The 16,416-nt window shown below is 36.3% G+C and overlaps 1 protein-coding gene and 1 pseudogene across 3 annotated transcripts; one reads left to right on the top strand and one right to left on the bottom strand.

Moving 5' to 3' along the window:
- The first annotated feature begins 1,758 nt into the window (after positions 1-1,758).
- LOC132597087 (acyl-protein thioesterase 1 pseudogene) lies at positions 1,759-3,986 on the top strand (annotated as a pseudogene).
- A 52-nt stretch (positions 3,987-4,038) lies between these two features.
- Positions 4,039-16,412, bottom strand: NUDT12 (nudix hydrolase 12). 3 transcript variants are annotated; one of them, XM_060296081.1, is made up of 8 exons: positions 16,139-16,412; positions 15,452-15,612; positions 13,681-13,892; positions 12,533-13,131; positions 8,929-9,096; positions 7,790-7,903; positions 5,150-5,349; positions 4,039-4,179 (listed from the first exon to the last, which is right to left on the bottom strand). In XM_060296081.1, exons 2-8 carry the CDS (start codon positions 15,512-15,514, stop codon positions 4,069-4,071), a joined length of 1,467 nt encoding a protein of 488 aa, XP_060152064.1. In that variant the 5' UTR covers positions 15,515-15,612; positions 16,139-16,412; the 3' UTR covers positions 4,039-4,068. The 3 variants fall into 3 exon arrangements, with proteins under 3 accessions (XP_060152064.1, XP_030704816.2, XP_030704808.2); XM_030848956.2 differs by lacking the exon at positions 15,452-15,612; XM_030848948.2 differs by lacking the exon at positions 15,452-15,612 and having other exon boundaries at positions 16,333-16,400.
- Positions 16,413-16,416: the final 4 nt, after the last annotated feature.

Raw genomic sequence — 16,416 nt, forward strand, 5'->3', positions numbered from 1 at the left:
GGCACGTGGGCTTCAGTAGTTGTGACTCGCGGGCTCTAGAGTGCAGGCTCAGTAGTTGTGGCACACAGGCTTAGTTACTCCACAGTCAAATTTTATTATGTATCTAAATGTCTTATGTAAGTCTTAATTTTGTCTAAAGTCCTGATATCAATATTTTCATCAATTACTAAGAAAATCATTGTTCATTAGTAAAATAAAGTTTTGTTTGAGAAAGGTATTATTTAAATGAATTTTAGTACCTAAATTTTAATTAACAGGATTTAGTAAATTAAATTTATTCTTATCACCCCACATATACTTTGAGTAATAGTTTTTACTTCCTATTAGAGGGAGAATCCTGCACTGGGTTATACAGTACAGACTGTTGTAATTAAGTTAATTATAATTAATTGTATTAACAATTGTAAGTGGTTGTAATTGTGTGACTTTCACCAATTAATTAATTGATTCACCTTTAACGGATAAATTAATTAAATTCACCTTTCAGGATTTCCTTTTCCTTATCTATAAAAAAAAGGCAGTGAACTACAAATATTTTCTTTAACTTCTTTTCCAGTTCCAACATAGAATAGTAAAGAGCCGAATTATATAAATTTATACATTTATAAAGTACCTTTTAAAACAATTTCAAAACATCCTTATAAAATATGAGTTTTATGTTGCAAAATTGTGAACTGCTGCAGTTTACTTTCTCTAAAATCTTACTGTTTCAGTTCTAAGATATGCTTATTAAATAAACGTTTCTTAGAATGTGTTGAAATAAGGCCAAAACCAAGATGTTGTATTTGAGTTTAATAAATGTTATTAGTAATGATTATATAATTTTCCCCTAATGAAGATACATTCCCTTACCACAAAATGACATAAGCCAGTGTTTTTATTAAATATGTAAATCTATCTGGGATTTTATTTAATATTTGACCTTGAAAAGAATTCCTTGTAGATATGTTTAATTTCACTGAAAAAAGCAGAGACTCCTGATTTGTCTTAAGAACAACTTTGAGTAGAGCTAACAAATAGATATGTTAATTAATTTTATGTTTAAGAAGGGGGTCCCAGACACAATGGTATTCTCTCACTGAAGTTCTGTTTCCCTGAGGGCGTGGTATAGTGCTCACTAATAGAGTTGTTGAAATAGAAAATTCTTAACACTGATCAAAACAGACTAGTAGTAACACTGTAACAGTGCCACTGTTAGAACAATGGAACCAGGAGAAAAAGTGGACTACAATGGGAAGATGAGCAAAAATCAGCTACTGACAACCAAAAGGACCTTCATGATAACGAAAGTATTAAAAATCAAGCTCAAAATTCATTAAAAATATTTTGTCTCATTTCTCAAAAAAGACCTTTAGTGAATGGTCTTATGCTTACAGGAGGTGCTGAAATTTAGGTTTATTTACATTTTCAGCACATACTTCTTTACATGATTTCTCTTATTAGAAATACGGTTTTGTGAGATAAAACTGTGGAGCACAACTCCCCCCACCCCAGAAAGTTCAGAGAATGCTGACTCAGATTTAACAAAATCTGCGGAAATGTTATAATTTTTTAAAATACGAATTTTATCGTTAAGATGGAAGGTACATTTCGAAAACCCAGTATGATATTTGTGTTGTGACGTTCTAAAACGCATTAAACATTTCTAATCTCACTTGAGGAATAAATGGGATTAGAAATCAATTAGGGCGGGGTCTGAGGTCGGTGCGGCGCCGCGTGGGCGCGCACGCGCCTCAGCGTGCGCCCGTGCGCTGGCGGGATGCGGCGATCGCACCGCTTTCCGCTTCGGCCGCGCGGTGGGTCGAGCCGGTGTCTGTGTGGCAATAACACGTCGACCCCGCTGCCCGCCATCGTGCCCGCCGTCCGGAAGGCCTCCGCTGCGGTGATTTTCCTTCAAGGATTGGGAGACACGGGACCGGTTATGTCTGTAACATTAAATATGAACGTGGCCATGCCTACTTGGTTTGACATTTATTGGGCTTTCACCCGATTCACAGGAAGATGAAACTAGAATTAAGCAGCAGAAAGTGTAAAATCTTTGATAGAGCAAGAGGTGAAGAATGGCATTCCTTCTAACAGAATTATTTTGGGAGGATTTTCTCAAGGAGGAGCTTTATCTCTGTACATGGCACTGACCACACAGCAGAAGCCGGCCGGCGTCACCGCTCTCAGCTGCTGGCTGCCGCTGCGAGCTTCCTTTCCACAGGGTCTTATCAGTGGCGTGAATAGAGACATTTCTATTCTTCAGTGCCATGGAGATTTGGATCCTTTAGTTCCCCTAGTGTTTGGTTCTCCACTGCTGAAAGGCTGAAAACCTTGGTAAATCCAGCCAATGTAACCTTCAAAACCTCTGGAGGCATGATGCACGGTTCATGTCAACAGGAAATGATGGATATCAAGCAGTTCATTGATAAACTCCTACCTCCCATTGATTGACGTCACTGAGAGACCTTGTGGAGAAGTGCACACCAGCATCATCGTAGAGTATAAGCTTTTTCCTGTGCCCGATCTTGAAACCTCTGATGTTCGCAGTGTTAAAATGTTTCGCAAATACACACCAATGACACAGACTAAATGAATCTCCTCGTGGGAAATTTATGATCTGTTAAGTTTCTATCTATAGTATGATCCAGAATATACTAGTATTAAAATAGGTGAAGCAGCTAGCTTCTTTCTCCCAAATGTAATTCAGCAAAATAATAAAATACTGCAACCAGATTTTTTATTACATCACTTGAAAATTATTAGTATGCTTAATGAAAACTTGTTCAGGTATAAATGAGCAGTTAAGACAGGTTATGCATGCTGTGCCTTAGACTCTGGACTTATTCCCAAATTTGTCACCATGCAGTATCTGCATTTTTATATATGTGTTCATATGTGCTTAATGATTATAATACATAGTAAGAATGTGTTATTACATTATTCCTAATTATAGGGATAATGCTTCTAAGTGTCATGGCCCTTTTATTTTGGGGACCAGGTTTTTCTTTCCTGAATATGATTTCTATTTAATATTCTTTTTCCTCTCTAGAAATGAAATACGTTCTTTTTTATCCTTCATAACAGACCAAATATTGCCTACTTGCCATAAACATCTGCTGTCAATACATGCTGTAATTTGACATTCTGAATCACAGACATGATGGCATTGAAAATGTATTTATACTTGTAGAAAGAAACCAGACATCCCTTCAAAGTTTCTGCACTACTTCTTAAACTGGACCTTTGTCTGCAGTTTAGGCCTGCAGAGTTACTAGAATCTTCAGTCCAGGTAACGAGAATAATTCTGTGGTAGTATTTTTCTGTAATTATCTGGAAGAATAATTAGGTCATGTTCTAGTATGTTTTGAAATATTTAAGACTGATCTTACAAACTGTCATTTCTAAGATGATTTGCTCTAAGATGATTCTCCTCGTAGCACAGAGTTTTAGTTTACTTATTTTGCACATAGGTTTGAAACCGACTGCTGTAGGAAATGAACAATCCCATTCAAAGAATCTGCTTTACTTTTATCTGCCAATGGACTTATTTGAAATTTTCACTGTAGTCAGAGAGGATCTTTTTAAGTTAGTTTTTGTGCAAACATAAAAGTAGCAATTATTTGATTTTAAATAGATTTTTATGGTGTAGTTACCACCCGGGTTAATATGTAGCAAAAATGTACGCTTGATATTTCTGAACTGTTGTTCATTTTTCTGCTGTATCCCAACTGACCAGAACACTGTTAGGAATGCTTTATAAATGGGTGCTACTTGATGATGGAAACGATTTTGTATGGACAGTATAGGATGTTAATAATGAAGCCATATGTTTATGTCTGGATTTACAGTTTTTAAACAATCATTTACTAAGTCATTTTGCTTTTATCTTTAAGAATATAAACTATTGTTTCACACATATCAGCAAGATCTAATTTATGGCAAGAAATATCTGTTGAAATGTTGTGCTGTAATGTGGGAAAATGTAAATCTTTTTCATGGTTTCTATCAGTGTGAAATAAAATTTAATTTTGACTTAAAAAAAAAAGAAATCAATTAGACATAGTCAAAGTTTAGTTATTTGATTTAGAGATTGGGGTTCATTCCAATCCAGTGTTTGATTAGTTGATGTGCAATAGCTCGGCTTGGTGGCACAAAGAATGCCTGCTGCTTCCCTTTGGTCAGAACATCCACAACCTAAAATACACCACAATAAAACGTATTAGGATTTTAAAACTGTCTGTCATACTTAAATACTATTTCTATGCTTATACAATTCAACTAAAATGTAATGACTTTTACAGTGAATAACAACAGGAGAAAGTAATAACATCTATATTCAACATGCAAAATTTAGTACACTATTTTTAGTTGCTTCATTGAGTCAGTGATTCAATTTTTAAAATATTCCAGAAAGACATTTTCCTGATGAAAATAAGGTTATGAAAAAGCAAAGTATATGCTACACATTTATTTTCAAAGTGAAATCAACTTTTGGAAAAAATTCCCTTTTATCCTTTTATAAAATTCTGGAAAAAAAATCTAATTTCTACTTTTTTTGAGGTTGAGCATAAAATAAAATTAATTTTGTGTAAGCGAAGTCACTAAGGATTTCAGGTCTTCACTACCGTAGAGTATCCATCTGTTTTCTATACAAAGACATTGGGTTATACAAAACACAGACAAGTAATTTATCTTTCATTGTATTACTTAAGGATGAGTTTTAAAAAGTTCTGTGAGTGTATCTGTTATACAGTTTCATCAGTCTTGTCAAGTACATTTAAAATGAACAAGAACTTTTCAAAACTTATATGCATTTTTACTGATATTTTTTGAGTTACTTGCTTTAATGCTACAAACTAAAATATGTCTAATAATAATATTCCTGCTTCTCATCTCTGAAATAATGTGCACCCATTTTAAGGCCACTGAAAGGTATCATTATCTCAAGGAATGGCATTTGAAATGAGAAAACGGCACAGTCATCATTACTAGAAGAATCTCACAGAAGGAGTTAACAGTGGACACATCAATTACATTGTAATCCATGAATGATGAGGGGGCCATAGCCATTCATTCAACTTGTTGAAAACATGTATCCTTGCTACATGCCCAAACCAACAGAGTCAGAGAATCAATAGAAGAAGGAAATTAAATTGAACTTCACCTGTTCTCTAGTGAACCAGCGGGCATCCTCTATTTCATTCTTGTCAACTTTAATTTCTGTAGACACTGCCACAGCTAAGCAACCAATCATTAAGGAGGAGGGCATAGGCCATGGTTGACAAGAGACATACTGAACACGGCCAACTTTGACTCCACTTTCTTCTTCTACTTCTCTCCGAACAGCATCTTCTATTGTCTCCCCTAACCAAATGGGGCAAAAGAACAAGTAGCTGATGAACATACCCTGGACATTTTGTGCTCCAAATGGTTCAAACATTTGGAAAACACTTTGGACAGAAACCCAATTCAAAGAATCAGAAAGCAGAAGCCTAAAACGAGACTGGAATTCAAGAAACATTATTTCTTTTTTTTGGTGGTACTCGGGCCCCTCACTGTTGTGGCCTCTCCCGTTGCGGAGCACAGGGTCCAGACGCGCAGGCTCAGCGGCCATGGCTCACGGGCCCAGCCGCTCCGCGGCATGTGGGATCTTCCCAGACCGGGGCACGAACCCGTGTCCCCTGCATCGGCAGGCAGACTCTCAACCACTGCGCCACCAGGGAAGCCCAAGAAACATTATTTCTTATATGACTACCTACAGAATCAAAATGCCAAGAAACTTTTCATTTCATAAGGGTCTAAATTTGTTATATTTTAAAAATTATAACATCTACGACTATCCAGCACCTACTTACTGTTGGCTAAACACTATGCAAACACTTTATATATTATCTTGTTTATGTAGCTAACCTTTTCCTCACTAAAATCTCGAAACATTTTTTTATGTTGTCAAACAATTATTGCAGATAACTCTTTTCCAAAGAGTTAAAAACTACAATTTTAAAAACAGCATACAATGAAACTCATTATTTTTCTCTTACCAAATGATTATTTTTCTCTATATAACTGTTGACCCAGCTATAATAAAGTAATGCCTATAAATGTAATTTATATTTCTGATTTGTTGAAACTGAGAATTAGAATAAAGGGAATAGTTTCTAAGTTAAATTTATCTGAAAGTTTAGAAATAGTTTGCTATTTAAATACAGCTTTCTATTTCAAATAGATTGGTAAATTTCCTATATTAAAATTAATTTATATTCATAAAATTAGTGAAAAGATAACTCATAGACTAGCATAAGATATTTGTAAGACCAAACTAAAGATTAGCATACAATACATATTAAAAAACCCCTAAAATCAATAAGAAGAAAAGATCAACAACCAAAACAAAAACAGGCAAAGAAGCTAAAAATGTAAAATTCAGGGAAAAAGAAACTGGATGCCTAATACACATTTGAAAAAAGATGCTCCATCAGCAGGGAAATAAAAATTAAAACGACAATGACATAACCATTTCATAACCATCAGAATGGCAAATAAAAATCTTGATATTCCTAACTTGGTGAAGATGAGGAATAATAGACATTTCATGTACTTCCAGAGGGAGTGTAAATTGGTAGGAACACTTCAGAAAACAACTTGGCAATATGTGGAAAAGATTAAGATGCTCATATTCTATGAGCTAGCAATTCTACTCTCAGATATACACCCTATGGAGGCTTATACCACTCCTTGCAAATGTGTACAAGGAGTAGTTCAAGATTATTCACTGCAGTGTTGTTTGTAATAGTAAAAGCTTTGAAATAAACTAAATGTCCAACAGCAGAATTGGATAAATGAATTGCAGAATATTCATAAATGGAAGGCTATACAGCAGTTAAAAAAAATGACCTAGAGCTACTTAGAGGCAGCATAGAAATTAGCAGCATGGACTCAGAGCCAAACTGCCCAGGTTTGAATCCCTGCCCTATCACTTACTAGCTGTTTGATGCTGGGCAAGTTATTCAGCCCCTGTACCTTAGTGCCCCATCTGTAAAACTGCTGAAATACCACCTACTTTATAACCTTGTATGAGGATCACATGATTGAATACAAAGAAAGCCTTCAGGAAAGTGTGGCACTACATATGTTTAGTACTATTATTATCTATCAATGTAGATTAATATTGGAAGTTGAGATTAAACGTGTTAATTAGATATATTAATTCATTTATTCCGCAAATATTTACTGAACTACTATAACATATCAGGCATATGCTCTAAAGGTTTAGGATAGAGCAATAAATAAAACAAAGTCCTTGCCTTTATGGAACTTACATTCTGGTACTAGCAAATAATAAACAAATAAATAGGTAGATAAATAGATAAATACATACATATATACCATGTTAGGTGCTGATGAGTGCTGTAGGGAAAAATCAGACTGGATGACAGGGATTGTAAATGCAGGGTATAGGGCTAACTAATGTATTTAGGGCTATCAGGGAAGGCCTCTCTGAAACGGTGACAATTGAGCCTAGTACAGAAGGAAGTGAGGTGTATATCATGCAGATACCTTGGGTAAGGGCAATATATGAAAGATATATGAAAGAGCAAATAATGAATTTTTAAAACACAAAACTATTCCACTGGTAAAAATAAAAATTATATCATCTAAAGTACACAGAAAATATTTAAAAATATCCCAGTTTTATAACATGATAATTTATCAGAGATTATTTCTCAAATGCTGTCCAAACTTTTTATTTAGAAATTATAAGTTAAATGAAAATTACTATAAAAATTATTAAGAAAAGGCTTACCAGGTTCAATAAATCCAGCAAGGCAGGTAAACATGCCTGGAGGAAATCTTTTCTGCCTGCCTAAAAGACATTTGGTCCCATCTGGATGAATAACTTGCATGATTACTACTGGATCTGTTTAAAAAAAAAAAAAAAATCAGATGTATGAATGACAGGAAAAAATAATTTAGACTCACTGTGTAAAGTCACTGTCTAGTAGGATAATAAAAACATGCATCTCCTGTAAGAACAAGACTTTTGTCTAGTTACAAGAGACTGTTTTTTTCTGCCAGGAGACAGAGTATTTCAGGAAAACTGCACAGAATATTGTAAGTAAGCTAAAGAAAGATCATTTTTGTCTTCTTTCTCATCTTAATAGTAACATTCATTGTGTATTTATGGTATGCTAGGCTTATTTTTATTTTTTAATTAGAAAGAAGTTTGAGTCGGTAATACATGGCGTGGAGAAAATTCAAATTTTACCATAGCAAATGTAGTGAATTTCCCTATTCCTTCCATCGCAGTCCTTAACAAAATGTTTTTAAAAGATAATGTGGCTCTATGATTGAGTTTAATCCATAAAAAAAAATTACTTTAAATAATAGTTCCTCTCTCTAGAAGTCACTAATTCAGTAAATTCGCCTCACTAGATCACAACTGAGAACCGGTAATCAAATGTAAAAGGCTCCTAAGCAGCAAACATATATGTCACTAAGCCATGCACTTTACTCCCAGGAGAACTCCTCAGGTGTTGCTGAGTCTATCCTTTTTTCACACAACTTTAAAGGGCTGGGTTATCAGATTTCTAATTCCACAGCCAACTCAAAGCACCAATTAGGAGGAGAGAAAGTACAGGCAGACACCAGCAGTAATGAGAAGCTAGCTCCAGGCTCTACTGCTTTGGTGATGCCACAAGCAGGTACTTTGAAATCATGTATCTCAATGCATGAAATTCATGCTGATTAACCCAGGGTTAAGAAGGGTAGTAAAAGTCATCAAAGTATGCAATACTTTAATAATTATAGTCCTAATAGTTAAATTAAACATGCTTTCAATAAAAAGGTAAGCCCCTCAGCAACTCAAAATCTTGTCTTTCCAGAATGCCTTATTCCCTAAGATTTCCAGATGGCTGAGGTTTCACTGTAAAAGAAAAGGCTTACCAACTCTTGGATATGATGTATTGTGAACACCATGGAGGCTAGGACAGTCTTTTTTTAAGCATACTCTTTTATAGCCACCTTCTTCAATTTTAGTTGCACTTCCACAGGTTGGGCAGAACTTATATCGACTGTGCCAGGCGAGGACAGATCTTGCTTGAGCTACAACCCCTACGAGAGAAGCAAGAGAAGTTTTACTTCTGTGACAAACTGTAAACAAATTAATATAGAAGTAAAATATTCTTAGGTCATAATAAAGATGTACACTGTATTTTCTGAATAGCTGTGTGCTCAAGGGTTTTATTATTCCTATTTTTATGATCTGTATCTTTCTTTTAAAGTAAAAGATTTAATTCTACAGATGACAAATGAAAATTAGATTTACCTTTAATTTGGACTAATAAAATATTGTCTCTCATATAACTCTCATATAAGATAGATATACTGGGACTTCCCTGGTGGCTCAGTTGTTAAGAATCTGCCTGCTAATGCAGGGGACATGGGTTCGATCCCTGGTCCAGGAAGATCCCACATGCCGCAGAGCAACTAAGCCTGTGCACTACAACTACTGAGCCTGCGCTCTAGAGCCCGCAAGCCACAACTACTGAGCCCGCATGCCACAACTACTGCAACTTGCGCACCTAGAGCCCATGCTCTCCAACAAGAAAAGCCACTGCAATAAGAATCACGTGCACCGCAATGAAGAGTAGCCCCCGCTTGCCGCAACTAGAGAAAGTCCGCGCGCTGCAACGAAGACCCAATGCAGCCAAAAATAAGTAAATAAAATAAATAAATTTATTAAAAAAAAGATAGAGGTACTAACATCTGTATACACTGTATTAGTTTCGGCCTTTACTATAGGTGATTTGTAAATTTTGGATATGCATGACTCTAGGGTATAGTGACTTTACAAATAGTGACTTTACAATAGTGACTTTTATAAAAATACACTACAAAGACAGTTTGTAGTGTCTTACACTGTAGTGTAAGTTCTTAACTTAGATTTGGGCCATAAAGACAATATTACTAGGAAACTGTAGGAACCCGTCTCTACTTTCCTTGGGACTAAGACAATACTGGACTGTGTCACTATGGAACATACTCTGTTTACAACTAGAAACTACACAGAATAATTTTTTAAAAATATTGTGTTTACAACTTTTGTGATTAACTTTGTTTATGACAAAAATGCCTAATAGAATAAATCTTAGAATATGTACACTTTGTCTATAGCCTTTACCCTGATACTTCAAAAAAGAATTAATATGGCCTGACCAAAAATACTAGAATTGGGGCAATAAGCGTAGAAATGCTACATTTCAAATGCCTGACAAAACCTCTCTCCTAAAATAGATTATTCGGTCTAAGGATTTTGGAATAAACAAAACAATCAGAAACAGCAATAACAACATTTTAAACTAGGAAAAATGCAACTAATAAACCATAAATAAAAACAAATGTAACATTGAAATTCAGTGAACCATAGGCAACATTAAATATCTGCCTGCTCTGTTACTGTGTATTAGGTAATTTACCTCAAGGTATCGCATTATTTCAGTATCATCACAATACAAAAAGCTAACACTTGGGCTTCCCTAGTGGTGCAGTGGTTGAGAGTCCGCCTGCTGATGCAGGGGACACGGGTTCGTGCCCCGGTCCGGGAAGATCCCACATGCCGTGGAGTGGCTGGGCCCGTGAGCCATGGCCGCTGAGCCTGCGCGTCTGGAGCCTGTGCTCCGCAACGGGAGAGGCCACAACAGTGAGAGGCCCACATAGCTGGGGGGGGGGGGAAGCTAACATTTATTGAGTACTTACTATGTGTCAAGCACCTGGCAAAGATCTTTACATACATTATCTTATTTAATGTTTAGAGCAACACTATAATGTAGGTACTATTATTATCCTCATTTTTGGGAGGAGGAAACTGAGGCAGACAGAGGTTAAGTATCTATGTAAGGTTACAAAGCAGCTGAGTAAAACAGCCTCAGTTTCCTTACTAGCTTTTTTTTAAAGATCCTTTTGATCTTAAAATTATATATACAGCTTCAAAGAAAGGATATTTTCTTTTTAAAAGTGTTGTGTTTTTTCCACAGGTGTGGGGAATAAAACATACCACCCCAGATTTTGGGATGAGTGCTAAGAAGTCTCTGGAAGAGCCTACCAGATCGCCTAAGAGAATGTGGACATTGGGAAGTGACCCCTTCCTCACCTCTCATTAACTCATCAGTCTACTGTAATATACTTTCTATTCCACTGACACTCCTCTCATCAAATTCATCAACAGCTTCACGTTATCAAACCAAAGATTCTTAAAAAAAAAAAAATCTTTGTCATCTTACTCAAATTCTCAGCAGCATTCAATGTATTTGACTACTAACGCCAAGAAATACTTTGCTCTTTTGGTTTCCATGAGCACATTCTGTTTTCTTCTTACCTTACGGCCGCACTGTCAACATCATCTTTGATGGCTCCTCTCCTATCTGACCTCTAAATTTAGGGGGATTCAGGTTCTTTTTTTTGCTTGCTCTCAACTCTCTAAGTAATCTCAGAAATTTCCTGGGATTTAAATACCACCTTTGTGTTGATGACTGCCATACAGGTATATTCCAGTTCCTCTCCTTAGTTCCAGATTCTATTTCCCTTCTCTGAAAGTTAACATGCCCAAAGTGAAAATCTTGATTTACTTCAAGTCTGTCCTGCTTCCCTCACTCTACCCATCATTCTATATTATTTTATCAAGAAAGAGTACTACTATCTACCAAATTACTAAAGTCTCAAACTTAGCAGTCATTCTTGATCTTTTCTTTCGTTATTATATACCCCATACCCACTCCATTAGCAAGTACTGCTGATTTGCTCTCCAAAATATATCTTGAATGTACCACTTTTCCTCCATCTCCCCTATTATCATCTTAACAACTCAGACGTAGTCTAGGTTACCAGCATCTCTTTCTCACTTATAAGTCTCAACCTACTGTTCAAGCCCTATCAGTTCTACCTCCTGAATATCGCAAACTCTCCCTTTCTCTCTACTCCACTAATCCAAGCCACTGCAATCTCTTACCTGGGCTACTGTAATCTCCAGTCCCCTCTTAATAGGACTCCTGACTTCCACACTTAATTATCTACAGTTCATGATCTACAAAGCAGCCAGAGTGAGGTTTTTTTTTTTTTTTTAAAACCTAGGCCAGGTTATAACATTTAAATGGAATTTAGAATAAAATCCCTCATTCTTACCATGATATATATGACCCCACATGAACTGGCATAGCAAGCAACAGACAGCAAAGCAAAACAGTCAAGGTCTTTGCCATTATGCTCAGTGTACAGCAGGCACTCAATAATCATTCACTAAAAAATCAAGTGAAACCAGTATGCATTAGGGTTAATTCTGGGGAAACTAATCCTGGCTGATTAAAACTGCTGTAACCACTCGGGAGAGTAGTCCTCTAGGGTGAGAACTTTAGGAAGTTTCTAATGAAGACAGCCTAATTTCATTGCTTCCTGGAAAGAGTGTGCTTCCTAGAAATTGTGGATACATGCAATTTCAATCCAGTACCAAAAATCAGATTATTACCAATACAAGTAAACAGTGTTCACTTCTTACCAGCTTCTTTTTCTTTCAATTGCAGAAGAGCTGGCATTGGAGGATGAAGAAAATAGCAATTTTCATGTCTTTGCTTAAATTCTTCAGCAGCAACAGGATCTATACCTAAAGCAAACCAGGCAACCAACGCATCTTTTTCTGCATCTTTTTCTTGTGAGACTTCCCCAGCATAATTAAATAACTCTTTTTTCATTTCAAGTTCTACTCCAAGGAAAATCAAGGTGATCTTCTCAGGCTGAGCCAAATAATCCTTTATATCTGTGTAGTTCAGCTGACAAAGCCTGACTTCCGGCTGTTGGAAACTTTCTTCATTGCCACCTAGAGTAACCAAGGGATTTAAATCTGAGAAAAGGATATAAACTGTGGCTGGATGGCTTTCTTTTGCTAACAGCCAGTCAGAATTATTTCTTTTTTCACTTTTCCGGTCCAGTAGTGTCTTGCTAAAATAATTTTCACATTCTTCCATTTCACTGGTTAGGAACCAAGGCTTCTTCCCACCTTTAGCATTAGCTAGTAAATTAGCTATATGCTTATAACCCCAAAATTTAGCAATATCCAGTGCAGTCTGCCTTGATTTATTGATAATGGATCTGTCGCACCTATGGATGGAAGCAAAAAAGTAAAGAAACATTTTCTTCAGTATTTATTACAATATTTCCAGATGTACGTGATAGCCCCTCTATTTAATAATTGCATACATTTCTTTTTGTTTTAGCACATAATATACTAATGGAAAGGTAAAAGAGACAATCATAAATGATTAAAAGTTAGAGACAGCAGATATTTAAAATTTCTGGAAGATTATTTATAAAATAAAAAAAGCATACGTTTTATGTGCTATAATGAGATATTAAATTTTTACAAGGAGTTTTCTATAGTCATAGTGGGTAGGTTTACACATTCTATTTGGGAGAAAAAAATTAATTTAACTCAATTTCTTTGCTGTTAAGTATGAAGAGTTAATTTCCCAATTAAAAAAAGTTAAAAATTTTTAATTAGAAATTATGCTATTATATAACAAGACTGTTCAATGAGTTATTTACAAGCCCAATGTTATAAATATGGCTATAAGAAAAATTTAAAAGAAAATACGTAAACCAGAAATTAAACCAGACACTACTTCAGGTGGTACAGCCTAAAATGTTTACCCTTTCTCAAGCAGAAACTGGACAACATCTGGGTGCCCATTCCTTGCAGCATACATTAAAGCAGTCCAGCCATTTTCAGAAGTTTCATTGAGAAGAGATGGAGAATGACTGAGCATTACTGTTAACCTGGCAATATCTCCTTCTGAAGCTGAACAGTGAAATTGGGATGTAATTTCTTGGTTTGGACTTCTTTTTACAGAAGACATTTCTTCCTTAAAATAGGAAAATAGGAAAAAAAACTCATTTGCAATTGCTTTCTTGTATCAACGATTGACCATTATCAGGGTGCTGATATAATTAGAATATTAGTCATGGTTTCTAAAACAATATACTCTTAAAAAGGTAACTAGTAGTCAACTGTCATCACAGCATAATTTCAAAACTGTTATCAGTTGAGAATTTTAAATATAATTCAACATGGGGGATGTATAAAATAATGTATAAAGAACTTTGGTGGAATACAGTTGAAGGGGGTGACATCATTGGGAGGGGGAATAAGGTAACAGACATTACAAAGAGGAAAGTGTATTTCAGGCAAACCAGAGGGACTTCAATATGGATCAGGGCATGAGGGGAGTTAAAGCAAGCAGACAGAAATAAAGACAGATGTTTTCAGCAGATGCCAAGTAGTATTCTTAGAATCTGTGGTACTAGAAACAGATCTGTCCTCTCAGGGAAATTATGATCCTATTCAAAAAGCTATGTTTCACATGAAAAAAATTTATTGCTTTACCTTGCATAGTTAATTCTGCTAATCCATCAGGGAATGATTTTTGCTCATGGTGTGAGGTAGGGGTCACAATACATTTTATCCCAATAGATAATCCATTTGCCTCAGCATCTTTCTTGAATTCACTATCTTTGTCCCATTACATTGCAGTATTATCCTTTTCACAAATGAGATGACCATATATTTTGGACCTATTATTGGACACTGTTCTATTGGTCACTTTGTCTATACTTGAATCACAGAAGCTTTTAAAACCATTAACTTTGTCTGCTTTGTTACTGTTATTTCAGTAAAAAAGAAAATAATTGTTCCATACCTTTTAATAAATGTTGCCTAATTGTGGACTGAATGTGGTAGGGCACAAACTGAGCTTTTTTGTGTGTGTGGGTGGAAATGGTTCATATTTCAGTTGTCTATAAACTTCTCAAAGTACTTTTTGTAAGGTATGTTTTTTTTTTCTATGAAATTCTATTAAGAAAAGATTTGGGATTCTAACTAGGTTTCTACCATTCTGAGCATAAGGTATTGAGGCTAAAGAGAAAGAAAGGTTATAATCCATAATTTTTGACAGCAGTTGTCTCTAGGGTTCTGACACTGCAATTTTGTTGATCAGTTGTGTAGTAGGAATAGCATGACAATATAAAAAGAAAAAAGTGGGCTTTGTGACTGTTTACCTTACCTGTTTATATCTTTCTGCTACATATAAATAGGTCAAAACTACTCACAGAAATAGAAACAAAATATTGAAATTCTGTATACAACTTAAAGTGGGAGTGACTTCTAGATTAGAAAACAATTTTTTATTTCTTTTGATTTACTCTAGAATTTACTTCACCATTCTCTTCATATTAAGATTCCCAAATGCTTTAAAAACATTATGAATAACGAAAGCTACAACTTTTCAGGACTTTATTTTGCACTGCTGTACACTGACTCATGTATGGTCTCCCTTTAAAGTTGCCTTTTCCTTAAAATCATATCATACAGGTTCTTCAGTTAGGTTTACTTCAGGCAATATTTAAGTCATGGTCACTTCCTTACCTTCTCCACAGCCCACTCAGTGCAGGTTGACTGCAAAACTGGCCTCCAAAAATATAGTTCCATTCGCTACCCCCAGCGCAATGCTTATGCATACAGTAGTCTCAGGTGAAAAGAAGTGGAAAATGCACTTTCTCCCTTAGCTTTCTCAGCAGAAAAGCCATCTAGAAATAGAACCATTACTCATTCCAGAAGAGCACACAAAGTCTAAAGTCCACCTCTACTGTTTGATTTACTTTTTCACTTCTCATTGTCAGGTTCTCCTGAAGGTAAGGATTTGAAGGCAGGATGAGGTGATTCAGTTAGCTAAATGCTGCCCTTGCTGTCCAAGAACACGGACTATCCTGAGAAGTCATTTTAAAGAATCTTGAGTTTAAAGAGTCTTAGATTTAGCCAAACGAACATCCATTTTTACGGATGTGTACCCCGGTGCCCCTGACTGGTCCAAGGTCACATGGCTCAAGAGACAGGGCAGACCTCAAATACAGCTTTGTCACTTAAGTCACCGACCATTATTTCTTGGGCGTTCAAGAGGGCCATCTAACCGACCAAGCGCCACCCATTGCACGGTCTCTCCAATGTCTCCAAACAGTCAAATACCTTGAGAGTTTATTCCCTTGGCAGTACTGTGAGATTACTTTTATTTAAAAACGTGAAAGCACACATGAAGCAGCACTTCTTTTTCCCCACCTCAAAGACTGCGCTGGATCGGCTGAGTCCCCAGCCCAGTCCCCGGCGCCTGGGCTGCAAGTCCAAGCGCGAGGCTGCGCCACACCACCCAGCAGGGAAGGGCCCGACAGCGCGGAGACCCGAGAGCACAGAGAACTGGTTATCAGCTCCAGAAGCGGCACTGGGCCGACTAACTCGCCGCTGCTGCTACTAACCCACAGGTGACCAGAATAGAAGAACGCAGGTTGTACTCGAGGAACCAGGAAACCCCCACGCTCGCTCTTCCCGGCGCCGGATGG

This window comes from Globicephala melas, chromosome 3, assembly GCF_963455315.2.
Source record: "Globicephala melas chromosome 3, mGloMel1.2, whole genome shotgun sequence".
In the NCBI taxonomy this organism is placed as follows: domain Eukaryota; kingdom Metazoa; phylum Chordata; class Mammalia; order Artiodactyla; family Delphinidae; genus Globicephala; species Globicephala melas.

Bases quoted from the DNA above. Each gene is read 5' to 3' on its own strand.
- NUDT12 (XM_060296081.1), bottom strand. From the start codon at position 15,514: ATGGAACTATATTTTTGGAGGCCAGTTTTGCAGTCAACCTGCACTGAG. The intron at 13,132-13,680 runs GTAAACATTTTA...TTCCATCCATAG, and splicing joins CAGTTTCTGCTTGAGAAAGG to GTGCGACAGATCCATTATCA. The intron at 4,180-5,149 runs GTGAAGTTCAAT...GGTGTATTTTAG, and splicing joins GCTGGTTCACTAGAGAACAG to GTTGTGGATGTTCTGACCAA.